The 13,558-nt window shown below is 41.3% G+C and overlaps 1 protein-coding gene across 1 annotated transcript in view; it reads right to left on the minus strand.

Annotated features, from left to right (window-relative positions):
• The window catches only part of Lrrc39 (leucine rich repeat containing 39), a 17,861-nt gene extending 7,533 nt beyond the window's left edge, over positions 1-10,328 (minus strand). Inside the window, 5 exon segments of the mRNA XM_021642705.2 lie at positions 2,597-2,733; positions 3,565-3,721; positions 4,844-4,949; positions 7,345-7,535; positions 10,216-10,328. Of these exon segments, the coding sequence (XP_021498380.2) occupies positions 2,597-2,733; positions 3,565-3,721; positions 4,844-4,949; positions 7,345-7,457 (513 nt within the window). The 5' untranslated portion in view covers positions 7,458-7,535; positions 10,216-10,328.
• Between the last annotated feature and the right edge of the window lie 3,230 nt (positions 10,329-13,558).

Below are 13,558 nucleotides of genomic sequence, written 5' to 3' on the forward strand. Positions count from 1 at the left end.
GTTCTCGATTTTTGAATTCCGTCTGTACCACCTTCACCAAGAAGTACACAAATGCAGTGTTTTGTAGTTAGTGCAAAAAAGTAGGATGAGGGAGCTGAGGACATGGCTTAGTGGGTAAGCAGTTTGCAGTGCAATCACGAGGCCCAGCGTTTGGATTCTCGATACTTAAGTAAAAAGCTGATGTGATAGTGCTCCCCGAAACCTCAGTGCTGGGAAGCAGAAGCAGGAGAGTCCAAAGGGCTTGTGACTGGGGAACTCACCTGAGGATATCTGGCGTATACATACGTACATACATACATTCACACACACACACACACACACACACATACGTATAAAAGACATAGGTATACACATGCATGCACACACATATGGCACACACACACAAAGCAGCATGATTCCATTTTGCCAGTTCTCCAGCTTTTGAATTCAAGCTAAGAATAAAAATGCATTTTTGAAAATCGTTTCAGGCTTTTCCAAATTTCAAGAAATTCAATGTGGAGTCTAAAACGGTTAACAGGTACATGTACATATGAGGTAGGTACATATGTTTCTATTTGCTGTCTCCTCAGTAGTAATAGAATCTTTTGTGTGTGTGTGGTTTTGTTTTCTTAAGACAGGGTCTCACTTTGTAGCACTGGCTAACCTGGAACTTGCTATGTAGACCAGGCTAGGTGAGAACTCAAAGAGTTCTATCTGCCTCTACCTCCCAAAAGCCACCACACCTGTCTAGAATCTTTTCATTATAGAAATTGAAATGATAATAATCTAACAGCCTTATATGGGAAGACCAAAATCTAATATAAGAGGGTGTGTCCAAGGCCACATAGCTACTTAGAGGACACACTGTGGCAATTAAATGGTCCTGGGGTCAAGATCTCAGAATAGTGTTTTCTTCTATTTTAGTTGTAGTTTTTTTCTGAGATTGAAACATTCATCCTACATGGACCTTCCTTAAACAAGGTAAACAACTCAAATTAGCTCCAGGAAGTACCTGAAACTGACCAGATTTATTAGGCCCCTCCCTCCCAAGAGTAAAGAATGAAGACTGGTGAGAGTTACTCTCAGACAAGCCAACAACCAAGGAAAAGTCTGAGACCAGATCACCTGCCTTGAACAAACAAACCAGCTGAGCTGCCTGGAAAAAGTTTAGACCAACTTTATCACTTGGAAAAGGCACTCTCCTACAGGCTCTGCAGTATGCCCCAGGTTCCCAGTGTTAGTGAGCTGTCACCCATGTAGGGATGGGCTTCGGTAATGCTGTTTGAGTTATTTCTGCTCCTGTATTCAGAAGCACCTCACCTATATTCAGGCAAATTAACAATAAAACTCATGGTCCACCAAGTTGGACTTTGTTGGAATCTGTATTATGGTCTGCTGTGGGCATCCTCTCTGGGGTGAGTACATGTGTGTTGTGTATCTCCAGGAGAAGTCTTTTGCCACACAACAGAAACCTGTATCCTCAGGAATCTAAGGTAAAGAAACTGACTAATGGCATGCCCAAGTTCACATACCTTGTTCCTATTCCTGGAAACAAGATCACAAGTTTTACAAACATACTGGCCTTCCGACACATATAAGTTGTCCCTATCACCATTTTCCTTAAGTTTTCATTAACTAAAGCCAACATATGACGAAACACATATGCTTTGTTTGCAAGAGCGAACTGAGAGGAAGAGCTATTACTGATAGCACGCCCCGTGGTTTGGGAAAAAAAAAGTCTTATATACTCAAAGTAAGAAAATGGAATTGTATTTTTTGTTTTTAATTTTGTTATTTTTCTTAATTTTGGTCTTCCAAAGTCATTGCTTTCAAGGCAGAAAAAAACAGAAATTTCTTGCTGGTTCTAAAAGCATTAGTTTGTTTGAAAGGTAACACAGCTGTTTTTGTCAACTAACTCAAAGGCTTCCAATCTGCTAGCATTTTACTTGGTAAAGACTAGGATGCCATCATGAAGCACACTTCTCAGAATTTATGTCTTTCTGTTTCAAGAAGGAGCACACTACAACAATCATAAGGAGATTTTCTGTTCCCTCATTATCTGTTTCTCATAATAATCACATACATATTACTTCAAAAAAGCATTACATGGATTCAGATTCACAGACATTTAATCCTAGTACTCAGAAAGCTAAGGTGTGAGAATTAGTATTTTCAGACAGACAGACAAAAGGGCATCAAGGGCTGGTGATGTAACTCAGTAGCAGAGTGTCTGCTCAGCATGCATGAGACCCCGGGTTCAATCCCCAGCATGGCCGAAATAAGCAAGCATGTGAATAACCACTGTCGAATCCAGGCATCTCCTTATTGTGGGAATTTTAAATTAAGTAAATAAAGTTCTCAGTTTTCTCTTCAAAGAGAGAAATCCAGTCATCAAATGATGCAATACAGGTACAACAATAGAGGAATCTTTTATGGTAAGTAGAGTTTGTTCTAATAAAACACTTGCCTTCTGGTAGAAAATGCTTTTCACTAAGAATTTCTTTTCTAAGATAAAATTCATAATATTGTTTCAAGAGGCTTTTCTTTTCAACAGTCACAAGCCTGAGAAGCAAAATATTAGTAGATGAAAACAGAACAGACATTTAGATTTCCTGACCTCTAGCGGGAGGTCACTGATATCTCTGTTCACAGCCAGCTCCAGCTTCTCCAAGCTAGCACAGTTGCTCAGTTCTGTGGGGACAGTCTTGATTTTGTTGTAGCTAAGAATCAGTTCCTGAAGTCTGGTGAGCAGACCTGCACAACAACAACAACAACAGCAGTACATAACAGGAAGCGAATGGACTCAGTGCTACTTACATACTTAAATTGCTTGCATATTAGCAAACAATTTTTCCCATCTTTATTTTTTTCATTAATTTATTTATTTAATCACAGGCCCCTCCTTCCTCTCCCCCCAATCCCACCTTTACACCCCCCCACATTCTCTGAGAAGGGGAGCGCCCCCAACCCCGTGGATACTAACCTGGCCCATCAGGTCACTGCAGGACTAAGCACATCCTTTCCCACGGAGGCTAGCTAGCCCCTCTTCCCATCTTTAAATAAGGGAGAGGCAGTGGTACTTTCATTCTGCTTTATCTATACTTCATATCCCAGATCAAGGTGGCTATGGATGGTATAGTCCCTGCCTGCAGTGCATCAGCATCTGGGCTTGATCTCCAACACAAAACCCATAAACAGTAAACTACATCCTAAGCAATTTTGTGTTTGGGGACATTGTCCCGCTGTTTGATGAATTATCTTTCTTTGTGCCTTCAGTGTGTTCTACTATATATAGTTAATGCAGAAATACTGTTTTCAAAATATACAGAATGTTTCCAAAAGCTCTTCTCACATTGAAATGTTATCTATCGCCCCTAATAATTTCAGAAGTTTGGGTCCTCTGAAGACTTAAGTTAGATGAAATGTTTAAAATTTTTTCAAGATTCAAAGCTATATAAGACTTTATTCCATGTATTTTAAGGAGAGAAACTGTAAAGAGAGAAAGAGAGTGAGAGAGAGAGAAAAAAGAGAAAGCACACTGGTGGGTAGATAAAACAGCACTGGAATAAAAGCAATCCTCTTTACCAATTCCTCGGGGGATCTCTGAAATTGTGTTTCGAGATAAGTCTAGCACAATGAGATTCTGGAATCTTCCAATGAATTCAGGGATTTTTAACAGTCCGGTCCTATGAAGTTGCCATTCCTGTAGCTGATTCAGTTTCAGTAAAGAAGAAGGGAGAGTCTAAAGTAAAAAAAATATGTGTACAATCATTACATTGCCTGAATTATTTTAGCAGTCTACCACACTGCTGTGATACTATGGGATTTACAGAGGATAGCTGTCACTTTTTTTTTTTTTTTTTTTTTTGAGGCAAGGTTTCTCTATGTAGCCTTAGACTGTGCTGGATTCAGGATGGCCTCAAACACAGAGATCCATCTGCCTCTGCCTCCCAGAGAGCTAGGATTACAGGTCGGCACCAGCCTGGCAGATAGTTTTCTCTTAATGGGCAACATTTCCAGGAACTTTGCTACTTCTACTCCCAAAACCTTGACTTTTATTATTTTTTAACTGTAAAAAAATTATGCTCACTTTTATACAAGTTATTATTTATTTTCTTTTTTATTATTATTGCTAAACCTTCAAGTATCAACCATATTATAATAAGCAAAAATAGCATATTTTGACCAATAATGGACACATATAGAAGCCTGGGCTTATGATGACTGTTGATTAGACTATTTTAAGAGCACTTACATAATTGGAAATGAGAATATTCCAAGTGGGGCATCCACACCTTTAAATCCCAGCCCTAGGCAGGCAGCGCAGGTGGGTCTCTGTCAGTTCAAGGCCAGCTTGGTCTACTGGGTCCAGGACAGTAAAAGCTACACAAAGAAATCCTGGCTTGAGACAGAGTTTCTCTACATAGCTCTGGCTGCCCTAGAACTCCCTATGTACATACTAGGCTGTCCTTGAACTAACAGAGAAATCCATCTGCCTCTGTCTCCCAAGTGCTGGGATCAAAGGAGTGAGCCACCACTTGCAGCCTATTTTATGAGTTGTTTTTGTTTTAACTCTGTTTTGTTTTCACTTTGTCTCAAAAAAATAAAGAAAGAAAGAAAGAAGAATTTAGAGAAATATAACCAGAGACTTGAGTTTAGGTGGGGTGGGAACAAATAGACTCTTTGTCAAAGGAAAAAAAAATTCATGTGCTTTACTTTCTTTTCTATTGTTTATGTTGTCTAAATTCACTTGTGATATTCCAGTGAAAATCTCTAACTATCCTAGTCTTGACCACAGTCTCAGAATGTCCTCTCAGATCTTCACGCAATACAGAGGGTGGACAGTCAAAAACTGCTTCTTTACCTTCCATTCTTCATTCTCTATCTTCAAAATGACTCTTCCATCTTCCCTGGTGACCTTTTCTTTCAGCTTAGTTAAACTTACTCGGTCTTCCCAGATCCGCACTAGCCTAAGACGCCAGAACATTTTTTTACTCATGGGTAAATTACACGGTAGCATTCAAAAAGGTCTGATGAAACAATGGAAGAAATAGAGGCTATGCATGAATTTGAGAGCAAAGGGTAAATGGGAGGGGCTAAAGGGAAGAAAGACAGGCAGGGGTGTGATTTTATGTGACTTTGAAAAAAAAAAAAACCACTGAGCCAGTGATGTTAGAAATCAGATGAAAGGCTGCTTTGCAAGAATTATAAATGTTGTCAGTACCACAAATGTCCTCTTGTAAAAGCAGTCACTCCTTTGGGAAGTGTCCTTTTCGAGTTACTTCCTCTTCTTTATCTGGCATTTTAAGTTCTGAGGAAAAGATGGACTTAAGTGCTTGAATATTAACTGATAATCTTTCCATAGAATTTTTTTTTTGTCATTGTTGAGGATTGAATCTAGGTCCTCATGCATGCTAGGGAAGTGTGCTACCAGGTTTCTTTAGATTCACAGAACCCAGAAGGTCTGATGACCATCACAACACCATGTGTAATGCCTCCTGTTTTATTGTTGTTGTTGTTATTATTGTTTTGAGATAGGTCTTACTGTGAAGCCCTGATTGGCCTGGAACCTACAGAGAACACCTTGCCTTGGCCTGCTAAGTGAGGTCCCCTTAATTTAGTCTTTACATCAACTAAGCAAAGCATGCGCTTTGCTGGGAAGATTAACTTGCACTAAAATAATAGTAAGTTTGAGGAATTACAAGTACTGGCTCAGGCAGATTAGAGGTAAAAAGATAAGCTATTTCCTATCCTGGATGAAGAAGAGCCTGTGCAGCATGCAATTTTCCTGCTTATTGCTCCTAACATCTCCTTTCTCTATAAATTTCTTACTGACAAAAGCATGTGTGTGCATGATCATTTGGTGCATATCTGTGTGCTGGTGCCCGTCTGTGTAGAGGCCACATGACAATATGAGGTGCCATCCTCAGAAAACACCATCCACCTCCTTTTAGACAGTATCTTTCATTATCCTGGAGCTTACCAATTAGACTAGGCTGGCTAATCAATGTGCCCCAGGGATCTTCCTGACTCTGCCTCCTTGGCACTTAGTGCCACTGTGCCTGGCCTTGCTATGTGAGTACTAAGAATCAAACTCAGGCCCTCAAGGTTATGAAGCAAGTTCTTAAACAACTGAACTGTCCCCCCAGGCCGCCTAAATCTTTCCTTTCCTTCCCCTGCTTTAATGTTTTACTGTGGTGAAGAGAAACCATGACAAAGGCAACTCTTACAAAAGAAAGTATTAGGGCTGGAAAATGATGGCTCAATGGTTAAAAGCACTCACTGCCCTTCCAAAGGTCCTGAGTTCAATTCCCAGCATCCACATAGCAGCTCACAGCTGTCTGATGTGTGTGCAGACATACATGCAGACAAAGTACCATATACATAAAACACATAAAAAAAATCTTTAGCTGGGTGTGGTGGCACATGCCTTTAACCCTAGCAGTCACTGAGTTAGAGGCCAGCCTGGTCTACAAAGAGTCCGGGATAGCCAAGGCTATACAGAGAAATCCTGACTCAAAAAACAAAGAAAAAAGAAAAGAAAAAGTAATTTGGGCCTTGCTTACAGTTTTAGAGAGTTAGTCTGTGGTCATCATAGTTGGAGGCAGACAAGAATGATGATGGAACATTAGCTGAGAGCTTTACATCCTGATCACAAGCAGCAGAGAGAGAGAGAAAGACAGACAGAGACTGAGCCTGAGCCTGGCTTGGGCTTTTGAAATCTCAAGGCCCACCCCTAGTAACCCATCTTCTTCAGCAAGGCCACTTCTCCTAATCCTTTTTAAACAGTTCCATTAACCAAGGACCACTCATTCAAACATACAAGCAATCACCATATCCTCTAAAATCTATTTTGTGCACCAGATTTTGTTCAAATCTTCAGCACTCACATGATGGCTCCTAATTGTCTGTAACTCCAGTACCAGGAGTTCTATCACCCACCCTCTTGTGGCCACTACAGGCACTGCATTCAAGAGGTACACAGACATGCAGGGAAAATAATAATAAAGAAAACTGTAATGACTATTTTCAGGGCTAGAGAGATGGCTCTGTAATTAGGAGCACTTGATGCTCTTCCAGAGGACCCGGATTCAGTTCCCAGCGCCCACATGGCAGCTCATAACTGTCTGTAACTTCGGTTCTAGGGGATCCAATGCTCTCTTCCGGTCTCCATGGATACCTGTGCATAAGTGGTAGACAGACCTACATGCAGCCAAACATTTATATACCTAAATAAATGTAATATTTCTTAAGACGGTCTTGAGTTTTCAGCAAATAAAAAAAAATCTGTCAAACTCTTGCTAAATGACCTTTGTATAAATAGGAGGTTATGAGTTTTCACTAATCTAAAGTGTCACAGCATACTTGTGCTGAAACTCCTTCTCTCGCTTCACGTCTTCATTGTGTTTCTTTATTCTTTCTTCCCAGACTTCCTTTACAGTGCGGACGGCCCCAGTACAAACCACATTTTCTGTCATGGTTTTTCCACATTGTAGTCAAGTCATCTACTTCATTATGTTCTGGAGAGCTGAGTCACAGGCCGCATCAGAAAAGACCTAAGTATTCCAGAGGAAGAAAAGCAACATGGTGTTTCAGAATATTAATGAGGACCATAGCAATTATGAGCAGCAATGTTTGTTGGATGCCTGTATCTTCCCAAAACTACATTTATTTATTTATTTATCCATTCCTTTCTTCCTTCATTCATTCACTCACTCACTCACTCACTGTTTCACTCAGAGACAGCGTCCTCTGTGATGCCTAGTTTGGCCAAACTTCTGAGCTGATGCAGCCCTTCCTCTTCAGCTCCCCAAGCAGGTGGGCTCCCAGGTGCACACCAGCAGTCCAGCTACTCTGCATATGTATGTGTGCCATGCCTTATTCTTAACCCATCTGAAATATGACCTGAGTATTTTTGTTGCCTTTGATACCCATATGAGGAAACTAGCCCTTTAAAGAGCACAGGTGATACATAAATATATAAATAAAATTAAATTTACAACAAACAAACAAACAAGAGCCCAGGTGGCAGGAGCAGAAACTGGTGCCCAATCTGCTTCCTTTGCCACCGCCTCATTCCTGATAACAAAAACCTGCAACTAGGCTTGTATCCACCTGTAGGAAGTGATTAAACAATGGCTGTTAAGTCCGGGGCCTTCGGGACGGTTCCGTGGGTAAAGGTGCTTGCCACTGAACTTGACAACATTCGGAGGCCCCAGGCCCAGGTGTGTCTATAACGTAGGGTTTTCACACAAGAAAATGAATTAAGCCTGTTTAAAAAAAGAAAAAAGATGGCTAGAGAGGCAGTTCAGGGACTAAGAGCATTTCTTTCTCTTTCTGAGGACCCACATCATGAGGCTTCCACCACCTGTAACTCCAGTTCGTGGGGGATCCGATGCCCAATTTGACTTCCAAAGGCACACCCACACATATGCAGTATACGATTGTACGGAAATACACACATGTTTCAAAATAATATAGCAAATAACTTTTTAAATGTTTTAAGAGAAAGAGTAGAAGTATTGGGAAGGAGGAAGTGGCCACGAAGAAGGAGGAAAGTACAGAAGCAAGAGAAGGCCACAGGAAGTGTGCAACTGTGGCCAGAGCATGCTACATGTATGCATCAAGATGCTGTGGCGAAAGCCCTTGTTTACACATAACATTTAATAAAAAGAAGAAAGAAAAAAACTAAGTAAAGTCAATGATGTGGACAAAACAGGAAACCCAAATGGGGAAAAAAAAAAGCATAAATTTGTACTTAGCCTTAAGATTCTGTAGCTTAAGCCATAATAAACTATCTAAATGGCTGATTGTAATAGACTGACTCTACCAAGTACTGGTGAAGGTTTGAGAGGAATCCCCCCTAGTGCTGTGCATGGGTGGGATTGTAAATTGGTTGTAACTGTTTTTGAAGAACATGTGATATACAAGGTGTGTGCGTTCCCACTCTAACAGGGAGAAAAGGCCTTCAGCATGAAATGTGAACAAGTGTCCCCAACAATGGTTTTTCAAAATAGCTTAATGATAATAACAGCAATAACAACAATAATAAGTTAACAAGTGCCTCCTGGAAATTTACTTTCCCATGGAGATCTTCATTTGGCAGGTCCAGGATGTTTGGCAAATCCTGTCTAAATTGCATATTTTCAGTTAAAATTATTCAAGGTGCAGGGAGGTAGACAGAAAAAGAAACAGAAAGGAGCCGTTAGAAGAAAATTGAGAGTTGCTATGCCATTGGCAATATGCAGGAAGTTACTAGGACAGGGGTGCTATTTCTAAGGAGTGCATGGAGCCCACAAACCAGAACTGAGTGTGAGATCTTTCTGCAGTCAAGAAACCTTGGGGTCAGGCATAATAGCAAATTCTGTTGATGGGCTGAGGCAGAAGGATGGTAAGTTTGAGACCATCTTAGGATACATAACACCTTGCCAAAATAAGAAGGAAGGAAGGAAGGAAGGAAGGAAGGAAGGAAGGAAGGAAGGTAGGAAGGGAGGAAAGAAAGAAAAAAAAAGGAGAGAGAGACAGGGAGACAGAGAAAGACAGAGAAGAAAGAAAAAAGAAGGAAAGAAGACAGGAAAAAATGGACAGATAAAATAAGAAAGGGAGAAATGGAGGGAGGGAAGGAGCCTTGAAGAACACATCCTGGTGACCTAACTGCTTGGACATGTTACCTCTAGTGTGTGGTCTCTGATGTCAATAAAACTGGAGTGTATGTTAAATACCTTCAATAATAGAAAATTAAAATATTTAAAGAATGCAAGCTATCTCCGTATTTGTATCGTTTTATTATATATAAACTCTTATTTGTTAACTTATTTCATTGTTGGAAACATTAAATATTTGCCATCTCTAATATTAGTTTCCCTAAAATCACAGATCTGCTTCAGAAAAAAGCAAGTTTGTAACAGCGCGTTTCTGCACCTAACTTCTTTGTGAAGGAAAAACACTTAGGCTAGCAGCGAGGTTAAGGGTGCGGGAGAGACGGTGGTGAGTCTGCTCCCCAAAGTTAAAAAAAAAAAAAAGCCAAGAAACACAATCTTAAATTCTTTCCTGGAGGGAAGTCTATCTCTTGTGTCCCTGAGGGTGACAATTATGGAGTGACCACAACCCTCATAAAAGGCTCATAAGTTAAATTCAAGTTCAGTCCTACAGTGGTGCACTCACGTGGGGACTCTATCACTGGCAATTTACTAACGCAGAAGGAATGGAGGAAAATTGCTTTGGAAAAGCACTTACCATCGGGTGACACTGCAGCCATCATGCCCAGAGCTCCCTGATTTTCAGCTAGAAACAGAGCACACGTGATTTTTCCCCCCAGTGTGGATCCAAATGACTAAAACCCCCTGCCGGGTTGTAACCAAGTGAAGAGTAACGTCAGCTTAGTTCTAATTTTAGCTCACGGACAAGGCTGAGAATAGCAAGAATCACGTGGGACTTCTGTGTAAAGGTTCAACTGATAATGTATGTGAGTGCGTTGTGTAGACAGTGCTACAAACACCAGGAAACTCTTGGGGGGAACTACTTCTTTTCTTTTTTATGTTTAATTTCATTGTTTAGTGTATGAGTGTTTGGTGTGCATGTGTGGCTGTGCTCCACATGCATGCCGTGCCCTGCAGGCCAGAGGAAGATGTTGGATCCCCTGAAACTGGAGTTATGGATGGCTGTGTGCCACCAGGGATGAATGCTGAGAATCCATCCTGGTCTTCTGCAGGGACAAATGCTGGTAACTGCTGCGCCATCCCTTCTGCCCCATGGAGAAGAGAACTATTTCTGCGCGCCAGTGTGGTAGTAAATATATATATAATTGGCTGTTGGGCTATAGAACGTTTATTATTTGCCCTATGATTATCATGGCGGTATTATGGTATTATCTAACCCGCTATCACAAATAATAAGACACAGACACCTGTTAGATTTCATAATTGCCTTATTGACCTTGGGCTGGACAGACATTCCTGCGTGTGCTGCTGTCTGAATCACCTCGCCATCCATCTCCCAGCCCCCATCCAATGCCATCCTCCCTAGCAATCCCGTCTTCCATCCATAATCTTATAAAGACTTGCTTTTATTCTTCATGCCAGAAAAACAAAACAAAACAAAACAAAACAAACAAAAAAACGTTCTAAAAGTCCTTCCACTTTCCATGACTTACAGCTCTTATGTATTTATAGAATGTAATGGATCTATTTGAAGCAAAGGAACTTCAAAACACACGGATGTGCAACAGGCAAAAAACCCGTAACTTGGACTAAAAGCACCAGATAAATGAACAAGGAAGGTATGGCAAGGAACTCCAATCAGGGTGAATAATCTTCAGTTTGGGAGGGATGCTGAGACGGAGCCGAGCTGTGCTCACCCCCTCCGCCTCTCAGGTACATTTTCAAGTCTGGGGCTTCGAATTTAAGTAACTTTCAGTTTTTATCTTTCAGCTGTCATAGACAGGACTTAATTCCATGCTCTTAAAAATTATGCATTTAGCTAGATGGTGGTGGCTCACGCCTTTAATCCCAGCACCCCAGGGAGGCAGAGGCAGGTGGATCTCTGTGAGTTCAAGGCCAGCCTGGTCAACAGAGTTAGTTTTAGGACAGCCAAGGTTACACAGAGAAACCCTGTCTTGAACGCCCTCCCACCAAAAAAGAGAATTATAAGTTTGGTTTTTAAGATTTGTGTACATCTGTACATAGACAAGATTTCAAAGATAACAAAAGAAACACAGGGCCTTGCATCCACAGCTCTATAAAACTATATATTATCATGGTTTGTTAGCATATATTGTTTTTACAAAATAATACGTTTCATCATAATATTTCCTCTATTGAGTCCAGCCTAGTCTCCCTGAGACCTTGAAGACAGAGACAAAGAGAAAGTGAGATATGTATAGCCATATTGCTTTCCCAAAGCTGTACTGATACACACTTCTACCAGAGAATTCGAGTGTTCTCCACTTCCCCAACACTTACCTTTCACCTGATCCTCCTGCATCAGTCCCTGAGTGCTAGGATGACAGGCACGCATGCCATTCTGGGTTTTACGTGGTGCTTCTGCATGCTAGGCAAGCGCGCCATCAGCTGAGCTACATCCCAGCCCTTTCCCATATGCTGAATGAGGTGTCAAGGGCACAGTAAATTAAAAAGAGATGTTCATTTTCCCCCGTGTTTATATCACCTGTTGTTTTTTCTTCTTTTTTCCCCTGATGATTTCCTTTTTAGTTGCTGTTAGAACCTAAATTCCTGAAGTCCACTTGCTGTCATTCTTTCTCCCATCTCCTATTACCACCAGGAGGAACAGCTGTTGCCTGTGCTTTGAATTATAGCACCCCACGTGGCCCTCTGTAAAGCCTGATTGAGATGGCCTCTGCATACCAGAGCTATGTGTTTGTGTAACACTTCAGTTGGCTTTTGTGGGTTTCTTTAGACAGCCTCCAGTTTTCTTTCTTGGATTCCAGAAAAAGACCAAAGATGGTAAAAGTTCCACTAAGAACTTGGATAGAGGTTTTTCTGAGGCCTGGGGACAGAGTAGGTCCTGATATGGGGTCAGATGGTTTGTAAGGTAGGAGTTATGAGGTAGACTGAAGTTATGGAGAGATGCAATAAACTAGTCTTAGTTTTTAAATAGCATATGTCGGAAAGGAGCAAAACCATTGCCTTCCGTTTTGGGTTGCTCTAACAGGATAGTTGAGACCGGGTAACTTTTTGTTATTGATATTGTTTTTGTTTTTTCAAGACAGGGTTTCTCTGTGTAACAGAGCCCTGCTGTCCTGGAACTCCCTCTGCAGGCCAGGCTGACCTCGAACTCACAGAGATTCACCTGCCTCTGTCTCCTAAGTGCTGGGATTAAAGGTACGTGCCAGCACACCTGGTGAGACTGGGTAACTTTTAAAGAAGAAAGATTTACTCTACAGTCCAGGAGACTGGGCAATTCAAACTCCAGCGGTCACATCTGGTGAGGGCCTGTTTGCTGCATTACAGCATGGTGGACGGCATCACAGGAGAGGAAGCAAGAGACAGGACTCCCAGCCTCAAGTCTTTCTACAACCCGTGTTAGTCCACCCACAAGGCTGGCATCCTCGTGACTTAAGCATCCCGACTCCCAGGGCCTCCCTCTCAAGGTTTTTCATTGGGGATTAAGTTACCAACTTGTCCCAACACGGTCAACAACGTGGTGAGCAATGCCATGGGGAACTGTGAGGGAGGCCCCGGGGAAAAGGACAGAGGGCCTTTTAAGTTTATTGTTCTTGGATGAGATTTTGTGCCACATGCAACAAACATTTGCATTCAATTTATAAGACATCTTTATTCTCATTGGATGTCAAAACATAGCTATTGAACCTAATTTGGAGAAAGGATATGTGCTGTCCTCATTGTGCCCTGAATGTAGATATGGCCTTCTGCCTTGTTTAATTGCTTTTTCAGATATAATCTATAGCATGTGCCAGGCAATTGTGTTTATATTGGTTTGACCTGAGAAAGTTCTACAAGAGTTGCTGTTAATATTTAGTATGTGTTTACTGGTGTTATTTACATTTTTTAAATGCAAACCTTTCTTGGATCATTGCTTGCTTTCTTCCGTTTGTGTGTAA

The sequence above is a fragment of the Meriones unguiculatus genome, chromosome 10, assembly GCF_030254825.1.
Source record: "Meriones unguiculatus strain TT.TT164.6M chromosome 10, Bangor_MerUng_6.1, whole genome shotgun sequence".
Taxonomy (NCBI): domain Eukaryota; kingdom Metazoa; phylum Chordata; class Mammalia; order Rodentia; family Muridae; genus Meriones; species Meriones unguiculatus.